The 19,069-nt window shown below is 27.9% G+C and overlaps 3 protein-coding genes across 3 annotated transcripts; 1 reads left to right on the top strand and 2 right to left on the bottom strand.

Annotated features, from left to right (window-relative positions):
- Nucleotides 1-13,920: 13,920 nt before the first annotated feature.
- On the bottom strand, nucleotides 13,921-16,212 carry LOC113386841 (transmembrane protein 185A-like). The gene is made up of 7 exons (XM_026624601.1): nucleotides 16,078-16,212; nucleotides 15,585-15,761; nucleotides 15,088-15,295; nucleotides 14,885-15,014; nucleotides 14,674-14,804; nucleotides 14,489-14,612; nucleotides 13,921-14,211 (listed from the first exon to the last, which is right to left on the bottom strand). Exons 1-7 carry the CDS (start codon nucleotides 16,113-16,115, stop codon nucleotides 14,003-14,005), a joined length of 1,017 nt encoding a protein of 338 aa, XP_026480386.1. The 5' UTR covers nucleotides 16,116-16,212; the 3' UTR covers nucleotides 13,921-14,002.
- Nucleotides 16,213-16,455: 243 nt separating this feature from the next.
- On the top strand, nucleotides 16,456-17,387 carry LOC113386843 (ubiquitin-60S ribosomal protein L40). Its single transcript, XM_026624603.1, has 3 exons — nucleotides 16,456-16,532; nucleotides 16,644-16,879; nucleotides 17,130-17,387. The coding sequence occupies exons 2-3, from the start codon at nucleotides 16,654-16,656 to the stop codon at nucleotides 17,288-17,290; spliced, it is 387 nt and encodes a 128-aa protein (XP_026480388.1). The 5' UTR covers nucleotides 16,456-16,532; nucleotides 16,644-16,653; the 3' UTR covers nucleotides 17,291-17,387.
- A 365-nt stretch (nucleotides 17,388-17,752) lies between these two features.
- Nucleotides 17,753-19,056, bottom strand: LOC113386842 (39S ribosomal protein L4, mitochondrial-like). The gene is made up of 3 exons (XM_026624602.1): nucleotides 18,681-19,056; nucleotides 18,230-18,527; nucleotides 17,753-18,028 (listed from the first exon to the last, which is right to left on the bottom strand). Exons 1-3 carry the CDS (start codon nucleotides 18,979-18,981, stop codon nucleotides 17,809-17,811), a joined length of 819 nt encoding a protein of 272 aa, XP_026480387.1. The 5' UTR covers nucleotides 18,982-19,056; the 3' UTR covers nucleotides 17,753-17,808.
- Between the last annotated feature and the right edge of the window lie 13 nt (nucleotides 19,057-19,069).

Raw genomic sequence — 19,069 nt, forward strand, 5'->3', positions numbered from 1 at the left:
CAGTAGATTGTTAAAATGTTGCAACATTGTAGTTCTGAAACTGTTTGGTCTCGTTTGCAATACACAAATAATTTTTATTATGAGGTATTACTTGAATAAAAGTAGTTTTACCGGTTTAAACTGAAAAATATTTAAGACTTTTTATTAAAATATTTTAATTTATCTATCATTATATTGTTATTAGCATTAGTTAAGGGTTTTTCAAAAGCCCAAAAAATAAAAATATTTTGAGTTTTCTTTTATTTTAATTATGCTATTGAAATTCTTGTAATATTTCACTTAAAATCTCATAAAGCTCTAGCACAATCTGTGGTTTTGTAAACGTGTTTTCATTGCAATCATAAAGCTTTTTTTAATTCATTGATTAAACTGAAAAATGCTGTAATGTATAGTTAGTAATAGGTTTTATAAGTTAAGTTTTTTTTTAATATATAACATTGCTTTTTAATTTTAACTAGTTGGTTTGGTATTTAGCCTTGAGGCAAGTTACATGAACTTCCCGATATGTGTAATTAATCGACTTAATCAATAAAAAATAATTTAATTTATGAGTGATTAGAAGTATTCCGAGTGGATTTATTTATTGCACATGATTGAAAACGAACGAACACTTTGACTCGGAGTATTTTCTAATAGCAAATTTTCAAAAATCACCAGTTTTTATAATTGAACCAGTTTCCATAGGACTTTAATGGTTTAGTATGTTCATTAAAACCAAGTACTCTATCGTTATACCAAGTAAATCGTCTAATTTTGTCTTACTTGTCGTAAGGCCGTTATATTTCAGTAAGTTCTATAAGACCATGATATATATCGTCATAAAAAGTTTCATAAAAATCCGCTTGAATTTTTTTTTTCAGCAGTTAATTACAAGAAAACGGCTCGGTAGATGTTCACCTAAGACTAATCAGTATCATTTCCAACTTATATTTTTCGAACAGTTTTTGATTTTTAAAATCGATTCGGTAGTTTGAGCTTAAATGTGGACGAAAAGTTTAACACTTTTTAACTTCCCGTAGGGCAAGTTATAGTAATCGCAAAAAAATCGAAAATGAAAATTTTTATATATCTTTACGTTTCAAAGGTTTCTGAACATTTTTTAGAATTCCACTTACAGCTAGTTTCAAATTACAAAGAAACAGCTCGGCAGATCGTCTCACAAAACTGACAAATTATAGTCCTCATTGAGATACATCAAATGGCTTTTAAATTTCTGAAATCGGTTTAGGCGTTTCTGAGAAAACGTCGATTTACGGCAAAAAATCTGTTCACACACACCCACACACACATACACACACACACATACTTTTTCCAAATTTGGTCTCATTCGATTCAGAATGGCTTGAAACGTCGAGAAAACATAAAATTAGCGCGTCGGATTTTTTGATGAAAACATAAACTTCTCCTTCGGGAAGTTAATAATATTTACGTTGGCAAACGCAAAAAATATAAATGTAAACTTGCAACATTATAAAATAATATTCTTAGGTAAACAAGTATAAAATATTAATGATATTCTCCATATTGATAATTTGTACTTTATGTTTAATTTAAATGAATTCAAATTATTAATAATCAACATTTTGATATTACGTATATAATTATATATTAAAACAATGTCAATAGTGAAGAGATAAATTGACAAATGTAGAAATACCTAAAGCCTTCTTGCGCAAACTACAGTTATTATAAGTAATAATTGAATGAAGTAATTTTTTAATAAATGTTATATTTTTTAATATGTATATTAGAGAGCTCACCGATATCCGCTCGTCACAAAGATCTATTGATTTCCTCAAATAAACGATCATTTGCCACAGTTTGTTTGCCACAGTTTCGATCAAATAAAACCACGAATTATTTTTTATAACATAGGATAGGTTTGAAATAACGTTTAAAATAGATTGCTTTAGATTCTGTCTACATGAACTTCAAAAATCAATAAACTGCCACTGTAGATTGAGTTTTAGAATCATAGCGATGATGGATATCAATGTCAAGAGTTATAGAAGGTTTTTATTTCAAAAGCAATGATCAAAACACAATCATTAAAGGCGGTTTTTCTTTAAAATAAACTACTATTTCTATCAGTGATATCTATATTCTTGAGAAATTTATATTTTTAATATTTTATGTATCTATGTTTTTTTCTATATGTGTCTTTATACTTTCTGAGAAATATTAAATACTTGTCTTAAAGTTTCAGACAAAGATTGCATACCAAAGAAATGGTTCATATTATTAGATACTTAGTTCAAATTTTAGAACTCAGAATGATTGCATTTGAGAACAGAAAGGTGTATTGTAACATTGGACAAGCCATTGTATATGAAAGCTCGTAAAGTTTCATATAAAGGTGGCAAGTAATTAATAAAGTTTGCACCTAAATATTTCCTATATTTCAAAAAACTGCAGAAGTACGAAAGAATATTTTTCACATCGATGGAATAGTCTCGTTCCGAGTAACATGTCAGTGTTGATTCGTGTTTCGTAAAGATCCCATTAAATCAAGATGACGCGTTTGATACTTGAATAATTTAGTTAGATATAGATTTCAACATGTAGGTAATGTCATATGACAAGTTTAATTTTAGAAGAATACGCCTCGTTTGTAACATCTTTATTAAGTGTTTTCGTAAACCGTAGGAAATTTGATTTGACAAAAGTTTTCGTTGGGCATATGTTTCTGTCATTTCTAAAATTCTTGATTTATATGTTTCGTTATCAACGTATAAAATTCAATCAAAAATTCAGTATTTTTATTTATATCAAGCAAATATTTAATCCAATGCGTGATGCCTTATCAGGTTTTAGTTGAACAGAGATTCAAAACGCAAACCTTAGGTAATGCATTTAATGAAATATGTATGTAAAAGTATATATACAAACATAGATCACTTTCATACAATTTATTATATTTACTACTTTACATATTCACCTATAAAGTGCTTCATCCAATAAAATCATGGCAACAACACATAAATTCTATTTCCACAAATACAAATCACTTTGAGCACTTAGAATAACTACTTAACAAAGTGGTTTACATCAAAATTTTAACACTAAAAGGTATGAATAATATTTTTTTTTAGAAAATATGAATTATTTCTGATATTCATTTTTTGATTCTGAAAAATGAACAGTACCAGAGATCAGTACATTCTTGAATCAGATTGATTTGTTTCGATTTGAGAATATGAACGGTCCATAAGTCGTAAAATATACTAATAAATCTGAAATGGGCCGTTTCGGGACTATATTTAATTTTACTGAACCAAAACGTGGCACAGAGTCTGCTAAGACTGTATAAAATGCAACTGATGATTTATTACATATGTAAACAGAAAAAATGTAATATTTTTGCTACATATTTATTTTATACGATGATCCGGTATGTTTGGAAAACATAGAGATATAAAATAAAGCGTTTTTAAGTGTTTATTAAATATGATAGTAGGTTTAAAATACAAGTTTCAAAATATTTAAAAATTTTATGTATTAATACTTGAAAAAAAAACTTAAGCACGAATCAGGATTTTACATTGATAAAATCGTCAAAATTTATATGGTAAAGCGATCGTAAATTCTATTGATGCTGCAGTTTCAAGATTAATTATGAAAAGGTATAAGATATTTTATACAGTTATTAATATATATTCTAATATTAGAATATGATTTATAATAGAGTTCAACTTGATAGTAGATTCGTAACTTAAACATTCGAATTCAATTTTTTTACTTCGGGAGCTTTATAATATCTTTATTCTTTATTTATTTATTTACTTGCAATTTTTGGTATATTTTATTTTGTATAAGGGTAAAATAACATATTTATGTATATTATGAATTTTTATGTTTATTTTTTATATTATCAACATAAGTTATGATAGAAGTCGGTGAAAGTTGACTTAAAACAATGACTCCTATAGAATATGTTAATCGGAAAATGTATACAACAATGTTCTTGTAATAAAATAATAAGAGCATTGATGAACTAATATCTGATGTATAGTATAATATATGTTATAAATATTTCCTAAAGTTCGATTTTACTTATTTGCGAATGATTTCAATAAATTCATTGTCACAAAACAGCCTATCTTATTTTTAAATATCTATATTTGATGATATTCAAATAATAAAATATTTTTCTTTATTCAAATGGTGTACATGTAAAAGCCATTACGTTATCTTTATGTTATTGGACACGTACATAGATTTTGAATAAATAAAGTAACACAAAACGACATCAACCAAAAATACTGTTTTTTTTAATGTGAATGTTTGTAAGAACATTTTTTCTATTTCGAAATATTGCCGCGAACTGTGGAAAATTACTCTGGAACATAAAAATAGCTAATAAAAATAAACTTTCTGTGATATTTGAACCAAAAACATATGAAAACAAAAATTACGGAAATGTTCTCAACGGAAATATATGTTTGTTATAGCAATATTTAACTGGCTATTAATATTTTTAATTTTTTTCTTTGTATCTGAAATTACTTTTCCAATAATTAGTGTAAGTTACATAAAAGAAAATCACAATTCTTGCCCTAGGATAATAATAAATTAAAAAAATATACAACGCTCATATTGTCTGAAAATTCCCATATAAGTTCTGGAAATCATAAATGGACCTTTTAGTAATCATTGATTTATATAGTGGTAATAAATTTGAAATATTTATAGAAAATAAGCTTTTAAAATTTTATGCATAAATATTTAATACATTTATATATTTTTTAATTGTCAGAATCTATAACTAATCAGATATGTATTATATATATATATACATTCTGTTAAAAATTATAATAATTTTTCTTGACAATTATTAATTACTTCATGCGATATTTTTTGTATCGGCGTCTCCACCAGGAATTTAAATGTCAAATCATTGAAAATAAAATATTATATTTAAACATTCTATTTATTACATTGCAAAAGTAATGTAAAATAAGTCTCTTAAAAGTTTCAAGATTGAAGTTTCAAGTTGAAACATAAGGAAGATGTAAATTGAAACAAGTACAATCAGTTGTACCTATGAGGCCTTTGATAACAAAATTGAAAAACGTATGGCGAAAATTACTGTATGACATTAATCAATTTTATAGAATTAACAAACAAGTTGTTTTAATTAATTAATTGAAAAATAGTATATTTTATAACTAAATAATTAAAGTTTAAGTTAATAGTTCTACAACTCTAGTAGTACAATCCATAGACGCGGTTGTTCATGTGTCAACATCACTCTTACTCAAATATTTTTGGCAAATTTCTCAATGGCAGCATCATTATTTTAAATATATAGGTGACTAATTCATCACATTAGAAAATATACTATACTAGGTACTATGTGATAGTTATTACATGAGATATATTAAAATATAATAACAACTTGTTTGATTAAATACAATATTCAAACAGATTTGTTTTCTATTGAACTCAGTGACATATTTAATAATTCAAATTAAAAAAAAAAATTTTAAAAATATTAATAAAAGTTGACAAATATGTTTTCTACTTTGGTGTATATTGACATAGTAATACATTTCTAATTTTCAATTCAGTTTTACTTTTAATATTGCTGATAAAATATTTCATTAAAGTATAATTGATCAGCTTTTTTCTCATTGTTAGTAAGGATCTGTATATTAGCTAATTAGAATATTGTATTATATCTATAGTGGAATAATAATTTATATATATATATATATATATCAGTAAAAATGTAGAGAAATTACTTATTGTTTTTCTTACAAAACACTATTCAATGTGAGCGAAATCTTGCGGTTGCAGATGGTTTGACTATTCATTTTCTGCAATAATTCTCATTCTGTGTTTCGTTTAACTATGTTTTATTTAAAAGTTTCAAATTTCATAACTTCCGGGAGAAACATTCTGTTTCTAGAAATAACTATTAGCGAACAATGAAATTTTTCAGTTTTTCATAGCACATAAAAACAAGGACGGTTATTTTATAACTTTATTGTCGTTGAAGGAGTCATTGTGGGTTTCCTAATTTACGTATATGCCAAGATGTAAAATATAACAGGATAAAATAAGATTTCTAAGAAACGTGTCTTGCTTTATGATATTTAATTGACACCGAACATGTATTATAATATAATAATGAGCGGAGTAGAATTTTAAAAGAATGAATCTATTGTTGAATACATGATAACTATATACGTTTTATTTAATCTAATCGATTAATTACAAAATTTATTATTTATTAATAGTAAAAAAATTTCATTCATTATTTGACTTATTCTTTAATAATCGTTTATTTACTAAAAAAAATTTATCCCTAAAAGACATTATCAACTCATATTAATTATAACGAAATCTTCATTAGTTTATTAAAATTGATGAATTTAAGAAATGGAAACATTATTTCTTAATGAGAGTACTCTTAATATGAGAAGTATGCATTCTGACTGTTGACAACAGTGATTTTACCTATTGACTGTGTTGGTTATATAGAGACATATATTTAAAAATTTGCAAATAATTTGTAAACTATATTTATACAGCACTTATGTTTTTCTTTATATTTTGTGTTTTTTAATTTTATTCTAATGGACCATTTGAAATCTTTACTTTTCAATAACTATCAGTATGTACTATTGGATTCTTGGCATCGGCCATAAACCCTAACTAAGTACCTACTTGTTTATCTTACAGTAAATATAGAATTGTAACACTTATTTCTTGTGAAAATGATCTGTTTGAAAAACAAAGCCCAACGCGTTATTGAACTATGTATAACATGTATATTTTGAATTCAAACATTATTGTTTATATCGAGAGAAAATGAAGAGATCGAATGAATATAAATTCATCAATATATGTTCTAAACACAAGATTTTTGAACATTTAGTATAATTTTAGCCATGAAAACGTATTTTTGGATCAATTGTATAATATTATGTGAAGGTAGCCTATTTTTAATAGATAAATATATATTTAGAATTTTGACTCTCGATCTTTTAATTAACTGAATTTGACTGATTATTAGACTTTATTTTTTTCATTAATAAATAGTAAATTAAATTAATTATGTACTTAATAATACCAAAAAATTCTAAAAACTCTTGTTTTGGGAGTATACACTTTACAACGTTGTCATAAATTTGAAGTGTTCTTTCATCATATTCATAGATAATTATTATTTTAACTATATTTTTTTTATTTTATAACGTATATTATCAATTATATTTACCAGTATTTAATAATTTTAAGCAAAACTTTAGAAATTTGTATGACAGAATTATGAATTCATTGTATAATTTTTATAAATATGTACCTTTGTAAGGCCTTTATAAAAAAATTGAGGTGTGCTTTTCTCTATATCTTTGCGTGCAATTGCCAATTACATTAGTGAAGTACCATAAAATACTATTTTAAAGTAAAATTAAGTAGATATGAAATAAGAAGTGGGTACATAATATGTTATGCCCTTTTGTCATAAACAAAAACATAGCATGTAAAATGAAGGACGATCACAAAAAGCTCAAAAACTGACGTCACAAGAACACAAACGTCTATGAAATTTGTCAAATTTTCATTCCAAACTCAAAACGAAATTTTTAATGTAGACTCACTCATGAATCTCTTAAAACACCATGTAACTATGAACTGCACCATGACTACTGATAAAAAAAATTAAATTAATTTTTTGTTTTAAATCACAGCATAGGGGGTTTTTAATAGTTTATCATTAACAAGTTATTCTAAAGCAGATATTTATATAACCGCGCAAATTTTGCCAAACTTTGTTTATGTTTTTTAACATTTTAGTAATAATAATAATGATATTGTATAGCAAATTTAAATTTAGGAATTTTGTTTGGAAATATCAAGTTGTAAAATGCCAATACATGAATGGTTCGTTCTGGTTTTAATTATTTATATTACTATTGTCAAATATAAATCAAAATCTTAATCACGTATTTGGTCACTAACAAGTTATAGCATACAGTCCAAGTTCAGTATAATTTAAAACAATTTATCAGGGTTTCATTGTATTTCTTAAATCTTAAATCACTTGTTGCACTCAATAACAGTAACATGTTCACCGTAGCACCGTAGCACTTATAACGTCGGTTTTACAAGATCCGGTTAAGTAATATTTTCGACGATCCGGTCGATTGGAATCTTTTGCCGGGTATTTCTTATCAATTTTTTTCGTATCTTCGAGCAGATATTTCGATATGACGATTAGACGCGCGTGTTGGCGCTTCTAAAAACGAACTGAGGCCGCGACGCTTCGTCCATTGTGCGAATAGACAACTAACTGTCATGTGTGGCGTCCCCCGTGACGTGGCCGAAAATCGTCATTTTTATAGTAGCCACGAGATGATCACTCATTTAATTAGATGGTTATGTAAAAATCTGGGATTTATTATATCAAAAAACTGCGAGTGTTGTTAACTAATCCGGTCATATGAATAAGTTTCCACCATGTTTCCACATAGCTCAACTCGGTCCGGTTCAACAAAATTTTAACAACATTTTTTAATTTATGTGAGTTATTTAAACAGCTATGAAAGTCATAAAGCACCAACAATGTAAAACTGATAATCATGAGATAGAGTAAGAGTCATTTTGGGGGTGTCTATTAATCACGTAATGTTTTTAGGCGGAGGGGGGGTGTTTGATCAAAAATCTCAAAATATCACGTGGGGGAGGAGGGGTATAGTAAGATGTCACGTGTATTTATTTTTGATGATCTCACAAATAGCCATTTGTAAACGCGAACATTAATATTATTATTATTATTATCTTATTATTTCTAATATTGTTATTTTGTTATATTTATTATTATGGCACTTATTGTTTTTACTCCACTTTATTATTTTTCTAGTATTATTTTATTATTCAGAAATTTTATTTATTTTATTTATTAATTTTATTATTATTATTATTTGCTTTTATTTTATATTAAATCATCATACTACGAATATCATTTTATTGTAAATTCTATCCTTTGTACTCTTTTTTATTTAAATTTATGTTATTGTTCATTATTATTACTAAATGTTAAATTACTTACAGTTGTAATAAATATTGTGATTAAAAAAAATATTTTTTACCTGATTTTTTTTTAAAAAAAATCCAAACATTTTCAAAAAAATCAAAAATTTTATAATTTTTTCTCGTAAGTAAAAATACACGTGATGTTTTGTGGGAGTGGAGAGGTAATTTTGAAAATTGCCAAAAACCCGATCACGTGGTAAATGGACGTCCCCTTTGGAGAAAGTTTCTTAGTCTTAGCTGTATTAAAAATTAAGGGAAAACGAGAAATGGAAAAATATAACGTTGAAGAGAGAGGAGATATTTAGCCTGTACTTATTTTTAATCTGAGTTAAAAAGAATCCAAGCTTTTTCAAAAAATATACGATATTAAAAATACACGTAATGTAGGATTAGGGAAGGTGTCCAAATATCTTTAAAAATCAGTAGGATAATAGATCGATCAATTAATGGACGTAATAATTACATAAATGTGATCTAATTAGTTCTAATTCGGCTTTTATTTTAAGCTTGATTTGCTTAAACTTAGCGGCTGTGTTAATTTTTTTTGTTAATACATGATTCAAATGGTTCAAAATGAACAAATTTTACAGAGTTAAGTTTTCACTGAAATAAAACTCCTAATAAGAAGACATATTTAGGATAGGAGAGGAGAGGAGCTATACTTATAGTTTGGCGCTACCATTTAGTTGCTAATACCCCGTAATTTTAGTAAAGTTATATAAATGCAACAGTTTTTGAGCTGAGACTTTTAAATTAAGTTAAATTTGTAAAAAATTTCTTAAAAATAATAAACGTTTCTATATTTATTATTATTTCGATAGAAAATCGTAGTGCTCTATATTCTAATCGCAAATTTCATTAGTTAACTGGTATATCTTAATATCAAAATCTTGCAATATTCTATTAATTTTTTTTCATAACACTAGAACTTTTTAACTTTTATCATAGTAATAAAAGTATCATTATCATTATATCATTTGTTTTAACAACAAAATGTTACTTTGCCCAATATATAGTATCAAACGATGTGATCATATAGTTGGGGAGACCAGTAATAATATTACAAATATTTCTCAATTGTAATATTTCACTACATATACTTTTGTTTCATTATTGTGTTTTTTTGCAAAACATTAAATAAATTTCTTGTAAATACATAACTGGCAGTTAGTTTTTTCATACAAAATTACAGCAAGCGAGTTTGATTAAAAGTTGTTATAATAATGGGGTTCTTACATTTTTGATATATTTCAGAGTATCCATATATTATATTTAACAAAATGTTTGTTTTCATTACGCCATGTGTGATAAGTCATTAAGTGACGGAAGAAAATATATATTGCTCTAGGTTTACATCAACTTCGTCCAGATTGACAGGTGATAAAAACACAAAACACCACGGGGCCTATTAGAATATTTGGTAAAATTCAATAATCAATAATAAAAAATTCACTCCAGATTATGAATTTATATCCAGTATTTATTCATTTTTAAAGTTAATATAATTGTATTTTATTCAGTATAATAACTAATGTAAGCAAAAATTTAAAAAATTCAAATGGTTTTAATTATTTAATCAATATCGTGCCCAATTATGAAAATGATGTGATTACTTCACTGCCTTTACATTGATCTATCAAATTTTACACTTTCCATACTATTTTTCAAGAGAATGTATAATTTATATCATTTATATATGTGCAGCTAATATCCACAGAAATTTAATAAATCTTAAAGCCACCTGGCACCTCGTTAAAAAACAACGCCCGGCATCATAAATTGTATGACATTGTTTAAAATAAACAGATACGAACGCGGCAGAAAAAGTGTTTGCGAGGCTAAGGTGAGAAGATGCAATAAACGTTGAACCTGAACTAAAAAAAGACATTTGTCTTTTTCATCAACGTCGATGACGCTTAACCCTGCCCTAGATTGTCACAGTATCAGTTTATTTATTGTTGACGGCACAAGTTTTCATCTTGTCTCTAAATTGCCATGTAGCATAGGCCGAGCTTTAAATAGAACGGCAGCTATTCACGCTCTTGTAGTAAACCGCAAATAACGCTCATTAAAAATTTGACAATTTTTAACTTCCCGAAGGAGAAGTTCATGTTTTCGTCTAAAAGTTCGATTCGCTAATTTTCGATGTTTAATACTTGTAGGCAGAGACTGAATGCTACTGAATGTTTTGAAAGACGTTGTTCCTATAAAGCTAAAAAGTTTTGCAATGGTAATTATTAGCATGCAAATTATGAAAACCATCGCATGGCATGGCATGGCATGGCCTGCGCAGGTTTCAGACCTACACAACATCATTTACCAGGAGTTAGAAAATGCTAAATTAAATTTAGTCGAAAATTAAACATGTTTCTGTAAGCTTCAATTTTTAAACGATTTTATTTATTTATTGAGGGATTCAAGAACCAAATCGCCGTACGATTTTTCAACCTATACAATAGCCTACCAGGCGAGCCGAAAGGTTCACTTTTATGAACAAGAGATGTTGTTTATGCTTTAAAATAAACATTGTCCTATAATGTTAAAGTTTATATATGTATTTGTCTAAGTAAGTGATTTTAAAAAGGTACGTGTAATGCCAGGCGGTTTTGCCCAGCCCAAGCATTTAGGGGGCATCCATTAATCATGTGATGTTTTTAGGAGAAGGGGGGTTTGACAAAAATTTACGAAATATCACGTGGGGGAGGGAAGGGTATAGTAATATATCACGTGTATTTGTTTTTTTACCTGTTTTTTTTTAAATCAAGCATTTAAAAAAAGATTAGAATTTTTAACTTCCCATAAAGAGAAGTTTATGTTTTCATCAAAAAATCCGACTCGCTAATTTTATGTTTTCTCGACGTTTCAAGCCATTCTGAATCGAATGGGACCAAATTTGAAAAAGTATGTATGTGTGTATGTGTATGTGAACAGATTTTTTGCCGTAATTCGACGTTTTCTCCAAAACGGCTTAATCGATTTCAAAAATTAAAAGCCATCTATGTATCTCGTTAAGGACTAGCGTTATCATATTTGCGAGACGATCATCCAAGCCGTTTTTTTGTAAATTGCAGAAAAGTGTAAAAAATTTCGTCCACGTTTTAGCCTGCAATTCTGAATCGATTTTGAAAATTCAAAAACTGTTCGAAAGATATTGGTTGGGAATCGTGCTGATTAGTTTTTGGTAAAGATCGGCCGGGCCGTTTTCTTGAAATAAAGTGTTAAAAAAAAATTCGACGATTATTATGATTTTTTTTTTGACGGTAGATACCATAATCTTATAGATCATACTAAAATATTACGGTCCTACGACAAGTCGACGTTTTCTCAAAAACGCCTGAACCGATTTCAGAAATTTAAAAGTTATTTGATGTATCTCGAGGGGGATTATCGTTTCTCAGCTTTGTGCGACAATCTGCTCAGCCGTTTCTTTGTAATTTGGAAAAAAGTGTTAAACTTTTCGTCCACATTTAAGCTCAAACTACCGAATCGATTTTAAAAAATCAAAAAGCGTTCGAAAGATATTAGTTGGGAATGGTGCCGATTAGTTTTAGGTGAAAATATACCGAGCCGTTTTCTTGTAATTAACTGTTGAAAAAAAAATTAAACCGATTTTCATGGAACTTTTTTTTTATATATATCATGGTCTTATAGAACTTACTGAAATATTACGGCCTTACGACAAGTAGATCAATTTTAAAAATTCATCAAAGTTTGAGAAAATGAGTTGTTTTTTTGACGTTTGTTAAAATTAAAATTAGACGAGTCACTTGGTATAACGATAGAGTACTTGGTCCTAATGAACATACTAAACCATCAAGTCCTACGGAAACTAGTTCAATTATAAAAATTGTTGATTTGTGAATATTTGCTTTTGGAGAATACTCCAAGTTAACGTATTCGTTCGTTTTCAATAATGTGTAATAAATCCACTCGGAATACTTTTAATCACTCATAAATTAATTTGTTAAGTCTATTATTTATACATATCGGGAAGCTCATGTAACTTGCCTCAAGGCAAAATACCAATACCAACTAGTTACAATTTTTCTCGTAACTATAAATGTTGGTGAGGAGGGGGGAGATAATTTTGAATATCACCACGAATCACCAAGAGGGAGGGGGGTCCAAAAATCCTCAAAAAATCGATCGCGTGAATAATGAACTACGGGCTATCTGGTAACGGGTTAGTATAAAAATAACTGAATGCAAATTTGGTGCATAAGTGAAAGGAGCAGCTAACAAAAAACATATGTATAGTTAAACATATAAATGTTTAAACAATCATTGAGCAATGATTGACTATTGTTTTCTGTCATGTTATGTGGAGTTTAAAATAAAATCCATGAATAGACTTCAATACTATGTAATTTTATTTTAGCACCTCTTTTTTTCATTTCGATATGTACAATGTTTTGTATTGTGCAATTAACATAATTTAGAATACTTAAAATGTAACAAATTAGTTAACATTAGGCTACTGATTGAATTTTTCAGTCTTAAGAAAGCCTTTCATAACTTGAAAATCAGATTCATTCGAGTATATTTTTTTCAAAATAACACTTTAGGTTGAAAAATTAGTTTCTGGTTCAAGCTAGATGACCAGTCTTTGACAACATTAATAATTCATAGCAAAAATAAATAAAATATATTGAAAAAATTCTCAGCCCTAGTATTTGTTTCTTATTACTATTTAACATTATTTCCTAAAGATTTATACACAATTATTTACAATATCAAACTTACAGTTGATAACATATGTTTATATCATTAAATACATAATAGTAATCATCATAAACGTCCTACTCAGGAAATAAAAAATATAACAATGCTTTTGTACAAAAAATAATGCTTCTTCATTTAGCCGGAATTAAAATATTTTCCTAAAGAAACAAAAACATCCTATGAAGATCAGCATTGTATCTTATTTTGTCAAGAAAAGTAAAAATGATATAATTCTACATCAATCTGGCATTTCTATACTAACAATAGGTACAACTGGTTTCATAATTTCACTCTTTTTCAAACGTTTATCCATTTTCCTTTCATTTTTGCTCCCATCTTCTCTGTCCGATCTATTGTCGCTATGGTAAGCAATATTTGCATATTCCTGTAATATAGGACATGTGCTCAATAGAAACTGGCAGAAGTCCTTCCTTATTCCAAACCACCCTAGAATTAATGCATATTAAACCAGATTTAGTGAATATTTGGCTTTATATTGATTGATATTGTTATTGTTCAACATTTCATCAAGAAATATTCAGAATTAACTGTTTAATATTTACCCGTTGTATAGTCTATCAAAATTTTTTATATGTTTAAAATTTTTTAAACAGGCAAAAATTATTATAAATATTGTATACAGAAATGAAGTGCATGATTTATATTTCAATTCATTTTATGGTTAATCAAAAGTACTTTACATACTCGTGGCTTGTATACTTACATTTGTTTCCTCCTTTTGAACCAAATGAAAGAAGAATTAATGTGAATAATGCCAAAATTAAAGGTGTGATTACAACACAGAAAGGCCATTTTAGACCACCATCAAGTTTGTCAGCTAATAATACCTACAAATAATTATTATTTATAATTATTTCGAAAGAATTATTTAAAATATTCCATATTTACTTGAAAAACCAATATAGGTAAAACAGTAAAACAATGTCCTATAGCAGTAAACATAGCCGATCGAGATTGTTGAGAGGATATCTCAGGAGTCCTTAATAATATTCCACAAAAAATTATGCTATATAGTACACCTGTAAGAAAAGTACTTTATGAATTTATCGACAGATTGTAGGTATAATATACAATGCTAATAATGAATTATTCCACTTACCTACAAGACTTAAGCATAGTACTATCCACAAAGGAACAAAAACAACTTCCCAACTCCAACTTACAAATCCATCTAGTTTTAGAGGTAGGAAAACAAATTGTAGAGCGTTAACTGAACAGAATAGCTCCAACTGATAAAAATTATAATGATAATATATCAAAATGAGCACTTAATAATAGAAATAATATCAATTTCAAACTCACCTCGAATGATCTATCATGTTTAACAGCCCAAACGCAAGCAGCCACACTTACTACACTAACAAAAATTAGTGGGATAAAAACTAAAACCCATAAATGTCGTCCAGAATGCAGTTTATCACATGCCAACAATTCAAACATCAAAAGAATCAAATGCAATGCTAATGATATAAGCATTGCTTTGAAATGTGCGTAGGAATCACCTTCCAACCTGAAAATAATTCAAATATTTATATAAATTATAATATAATTGGTAATAATTAACTTCAATAGCTTAGATTATATTATCTTATGCAATTTGAAACTTTTTTTTATCTGAATTATTTTGAAACTGATTCAGAAACACAGATTTTTTTAATAGAACTATTTGAATAATCTATTAAAACAAATCAAGCAGTGGGAAATCTTCATTTACTTCAGATTTAAATAGAAACTTTGTAGAGAAAGAAAAAATTACTTTTGCTTGGATAATTAAGAAAAAGATATGTAAATATATGAACCTGTAATGTGGGTATCTCCACCAGACATAGCCACCAACTAAAGCTCCGCTTATTGCAAAACCTTTCCAAATCCATAGTGGCGAAAATATAGCCCAGTAAGACCAATCTATCCAGTCATCCAAACGTAATGCGAATAATACAACGAAAGTTAAAAGACTTGAATGAACTATGAATTTGCTGTAAGAAAGAGGAAACATGTATATTATAGTTTTAAATTCTTGCTTTTAGAAAATAAATAGTCTTATAGATATACTTCTATTTAAATATTCATAAGATTATAAACCATAATAGCAATAGCAAATGACTTTGCACGATATAGATATTTTCAAGGTTAAGTATGCCATATCATATTGCAAGCATTTAGACTGCTTGCAAAGAATTTGGCCTGCACAAAATAAAAAGAATAAACAAATTGTTTAAACATACAAATATAGATATAATAAAATAAGATATTAGAATAAGCAGTTTCAAGAATAATTAGTTTAATAATTACCTAGGATTAAAATCTTGGAAAATAGATTGCAAATTCATTTTAACTCTATGTGAAAGATATACGGCAGTATCTAACAATATCTATTATTCCACAGAACTTTTACTGTAGAAATTCATGGTAACTTTCACATTTATCAAACAATAACAATGAGTTTATTCAAGAAATGTAATACGACAATACGCTTATATTATTCTTAAATAAAATCGGTATTCATCATGTTACAAATAATTTAACTTCAGTTGTGGCTTTATTAGATATGTTTGGCAATATTATATATTTTGTCATTTGTCAAAAATGCTCTCCAAACAGTTTTCAAATGTGCAAATGTCAAATCTGTCTTTGTTGGCATCACTGAATTTTGCAGGTTGCCTAACTTGATTTTGCACAGGATATATTTGGTGTGAACATAACCTCGGTCGAAAGTTCTCTTTGCATTAGAACCACGTTGTAATAAGGTGAGGTGAGAACTAATTTGCTTAGTTGCACGGTTAATAGTGGGAAATAAGAGTTTTTATAAATTCATGTTCTTCGAGTGAAGTATCAATTAACAGTTATTCTTTTTGTAGGTCGGTAATCATGCAAATTTTCGTGAAAACTTTGACGGGTAAGACCATCACCCTTGAGGTGGAGGCATCCGATACTATCGAAAATGTAAAAGCAAAAATTCAAGACAAAGAAGGCATCCCACCAGACCAGCAACGTTTGATTTTTGCCGGAAAACAATTAGAAGATGGACGTACCTTGAGCGACTATAATATCCAAAAGGAATCCACTTTGCATTTAGTTTTGCGTCTTCGTGGAGGTTTGTAACATAACAAAATGTTTATTACGTACTTTATGTTCTCCTTCTAAATGTTCTATCTCAATTTTTGTTGCTATGATTTAGAGAAATAATCCAATTAATACTCATTAAGAGTAACATTTTGTATTGAATTGCAATTGAGGCTTTCCATCTCATGCCAGAGGTGTTTTTACCCCTGCATTTCATGGCTCTTACAGTTTGCACTTTCTTAAAACTGCTTCAAGAAAATGGAATTATGTGATTTTTATAGGTATCATTGAACCTTCTCTTCGTATTTTGGCTCAAAAATACAACTGCGACAAAATGATCTGCCGTAAGTGCTATGCTCGCCTTCATCCCAGAGCCACTAACTGCCGCAAAACCAAATGTGGACACACCAACAACTTGCGCCCAAAGAAGAAGCTAAAGTAAACTTTCCACATTACTATTTGCATTATTATTCGAAACTGATTGTTCTTAATGCAAATAAATTTTCTAAAATGTAAAGTTTTGTTTAAATTTCTCAAAATAAATTATTTTCTAACAGTGTATGTTGAAGGTTTTAATATAAAATGAAATAATATAAAGAACAATTCCAAATATTAGTTTTATTGCAGATTGGTTACAACTTTCAAAAAAAAAATTAAATTCATTAACATATATTTGAAATTAACTCAACTTAGCATTCCATGAATATTTGGTACAAACTTACTTTTGATATAACTTTGGTATAATTTTAATACAATAGCATTGTAAGTATTGAACTTTTTTAATAAAGTAATGTTTGTTCACATGATCTTCAAAGTCCTAAATCATATTCTGCAGTAAATATACTTCTTTATTAAGTATTTAAATAAAATAAAAAAATGGTATATTTAATACTTTTATTCTTAAATTATGTACATAAATTCTTGTATTATTAACTGTAAACAATTTTACAGTTTATTAATTTACTGTTGATTCAATTTAAATTTAGCACATATTGATTTAGCGTCAGGCCTATGTAAGTGATGCAATATTTTCTCTTCTATCTTTTCAACAGCTGCAGTTGTTAGTACTAAAGTTTCATGTTTCAGCATTGAATAACAATTCAAACCGTACACAGGCATCAAATTCACATGCTTAATTGTGTCTGTTGCCATTGTGATGTTCCTTGGCATTAAATCAGTACTGAAAAAAGGTAAATAAAGTGTTATTCAATTTGTGAGTAAAGCAATTTTTGTGCAGTAAAAAAAAAAGATTAAACTGCAACAGGACTAAAATGCATTGGCAAATTTAATGTAACTAATTTCAGGAAAATATATTTGTAAAAAGAAACTGCACCAATTTATTGCTTAGTATTATGTGAAAAGTAAAAAAAATTAAGCTTACTTATCAACAATTAGTACGGAAGGTCCCCAATTCCTTGCTTCTATTAAATCCTTAATGAATGTTGGATCTTCAGAAGGAATATCTAAGCTATCTACAACATGCAGGTCGTCCTGTGCTAATTTAACTGATAGCGTTGATGTTAATCCTAAAACTCTTGTGAAAAATGGAAGCATATAAAAATGTGTTGTAGGTGATCGAGGACCATGGGCAATACCACCCCCTCTCCACAATGGTGATCTAATTGATCCATGTCTAGCCTTACCCATTCCTTTCTGAGGCCATGGTTTTCTACCACCACCTGCAAAATTAATGAGAATAAATAAGCAAACTCGAACCTCATATTGTATTGTACAGAAACATAGTAGCATAGGTTAAGTAACAATTACATCATCTTTCTTTTAATTAGAAAACTTTTCTTAAGACAAAAAAGAATATTCTCACAAAGACTCACCTCTAACTTCTGCTCTTGTTTTGGTGTGAGCAAATGAAACATAGCGGTATTTTCTTTGCCAAGTAATATTTTGGTGAATAATGTCAATTCTTGGTGAAAATCCAAATACATCTGGGTGTAAGTCTATTATAGATAATTTCTTTTCTTCAGGTGTATCAATATTTTCTACCCAAACTTGCCTAGGTTTTTGGTAGATGGGTGGAAAGTCAAGACTTCTGGTTAATAATGGATCATTTACAAGTGCATTTGTACAATAATTTTTGGTGCTTAAAGTTCTAAATAAAGACCGAACAGCAAACATGATTAATAACTTTTTATTTAGTTTAAATATGGTTAAGATATATATTTTATTTATTTATTGTCTTAATTCAACATTTTTCTGACATTTA

The sequence above is a fragment of the Ctenocephalides felis genome, unplaced genomic scaffold (assembly GCF_003426905.1).
Source record: "Ctenocephalides felis isolate EL2017-DRISC unplaced genomic scaffold, ASM342690v1 CF-g0.4_SCAFFOLD_03571, whole genome shotgun sequence".
NCBI lineage: Eukaryota > Metazoa > Arthropoda > Insecta > Siphonaptera > Pulicidae > Ctenocephalides > Ctenocephalides felis.

Bases quoted from the DNA above. Each gene is read 5' to 3' on its own strand.
- LOC113386841 (XM_026624601.1), bottom strand. From the start codon at position 16,115: ATGAATTTGCAATCTATTTTCCAAGATTTTAATCCTAG. The intron at 15,296-15,584 runs GTTCATATATTT...AATTATTTTCAG, and splicing joins TGGAGATACCCACATTACAG to GTTGGAAGGTGATTCCTACG. The intron at 14,212-14,488 runs GTAAGTATACAA...CATTAATTCTAG, and splicing joins TTCAAAAGGAGGAAACAAAT to GGTGGTTTGGAATAAGGAAG.
- LOC113386843 (XM_026624603.1), top strand. From the start codon at position 16,654: ATGCAAATTTTCGTGAAAACTTTGACGGGTAAGACCATCACCCTTGAG. The intron at 16,880-17,129 runs GTTTGTAACATA...TGATTTTTATAG, and splicing joins AGTTTTGCGTCTTCGTGGAG to GTATCATTGAACCTTCTCTT.
- LOC113386842 (XM_026624602.1), bottom strand. From the start codon at position 18,981: ATGTTTGCTGTTCGGTCTTTATTTAGAACTTTAAGCACCAAAAATTAT. The intron at 18,528-18,680 runs GTGAGTCTTTGT...TTAATTTTGCAG, and splicing joins AACAAGAGCAGAAGTTAGAG to GTGGTGGTAGAAAACCATGG. The intron at 18,029-18,229 runs GTAAGCTTAATT...ACCTTTTTTCAG, and splicing joins TCCGTACTAATTGTTGATAA to TACTGATTTAATGCCAAGGA.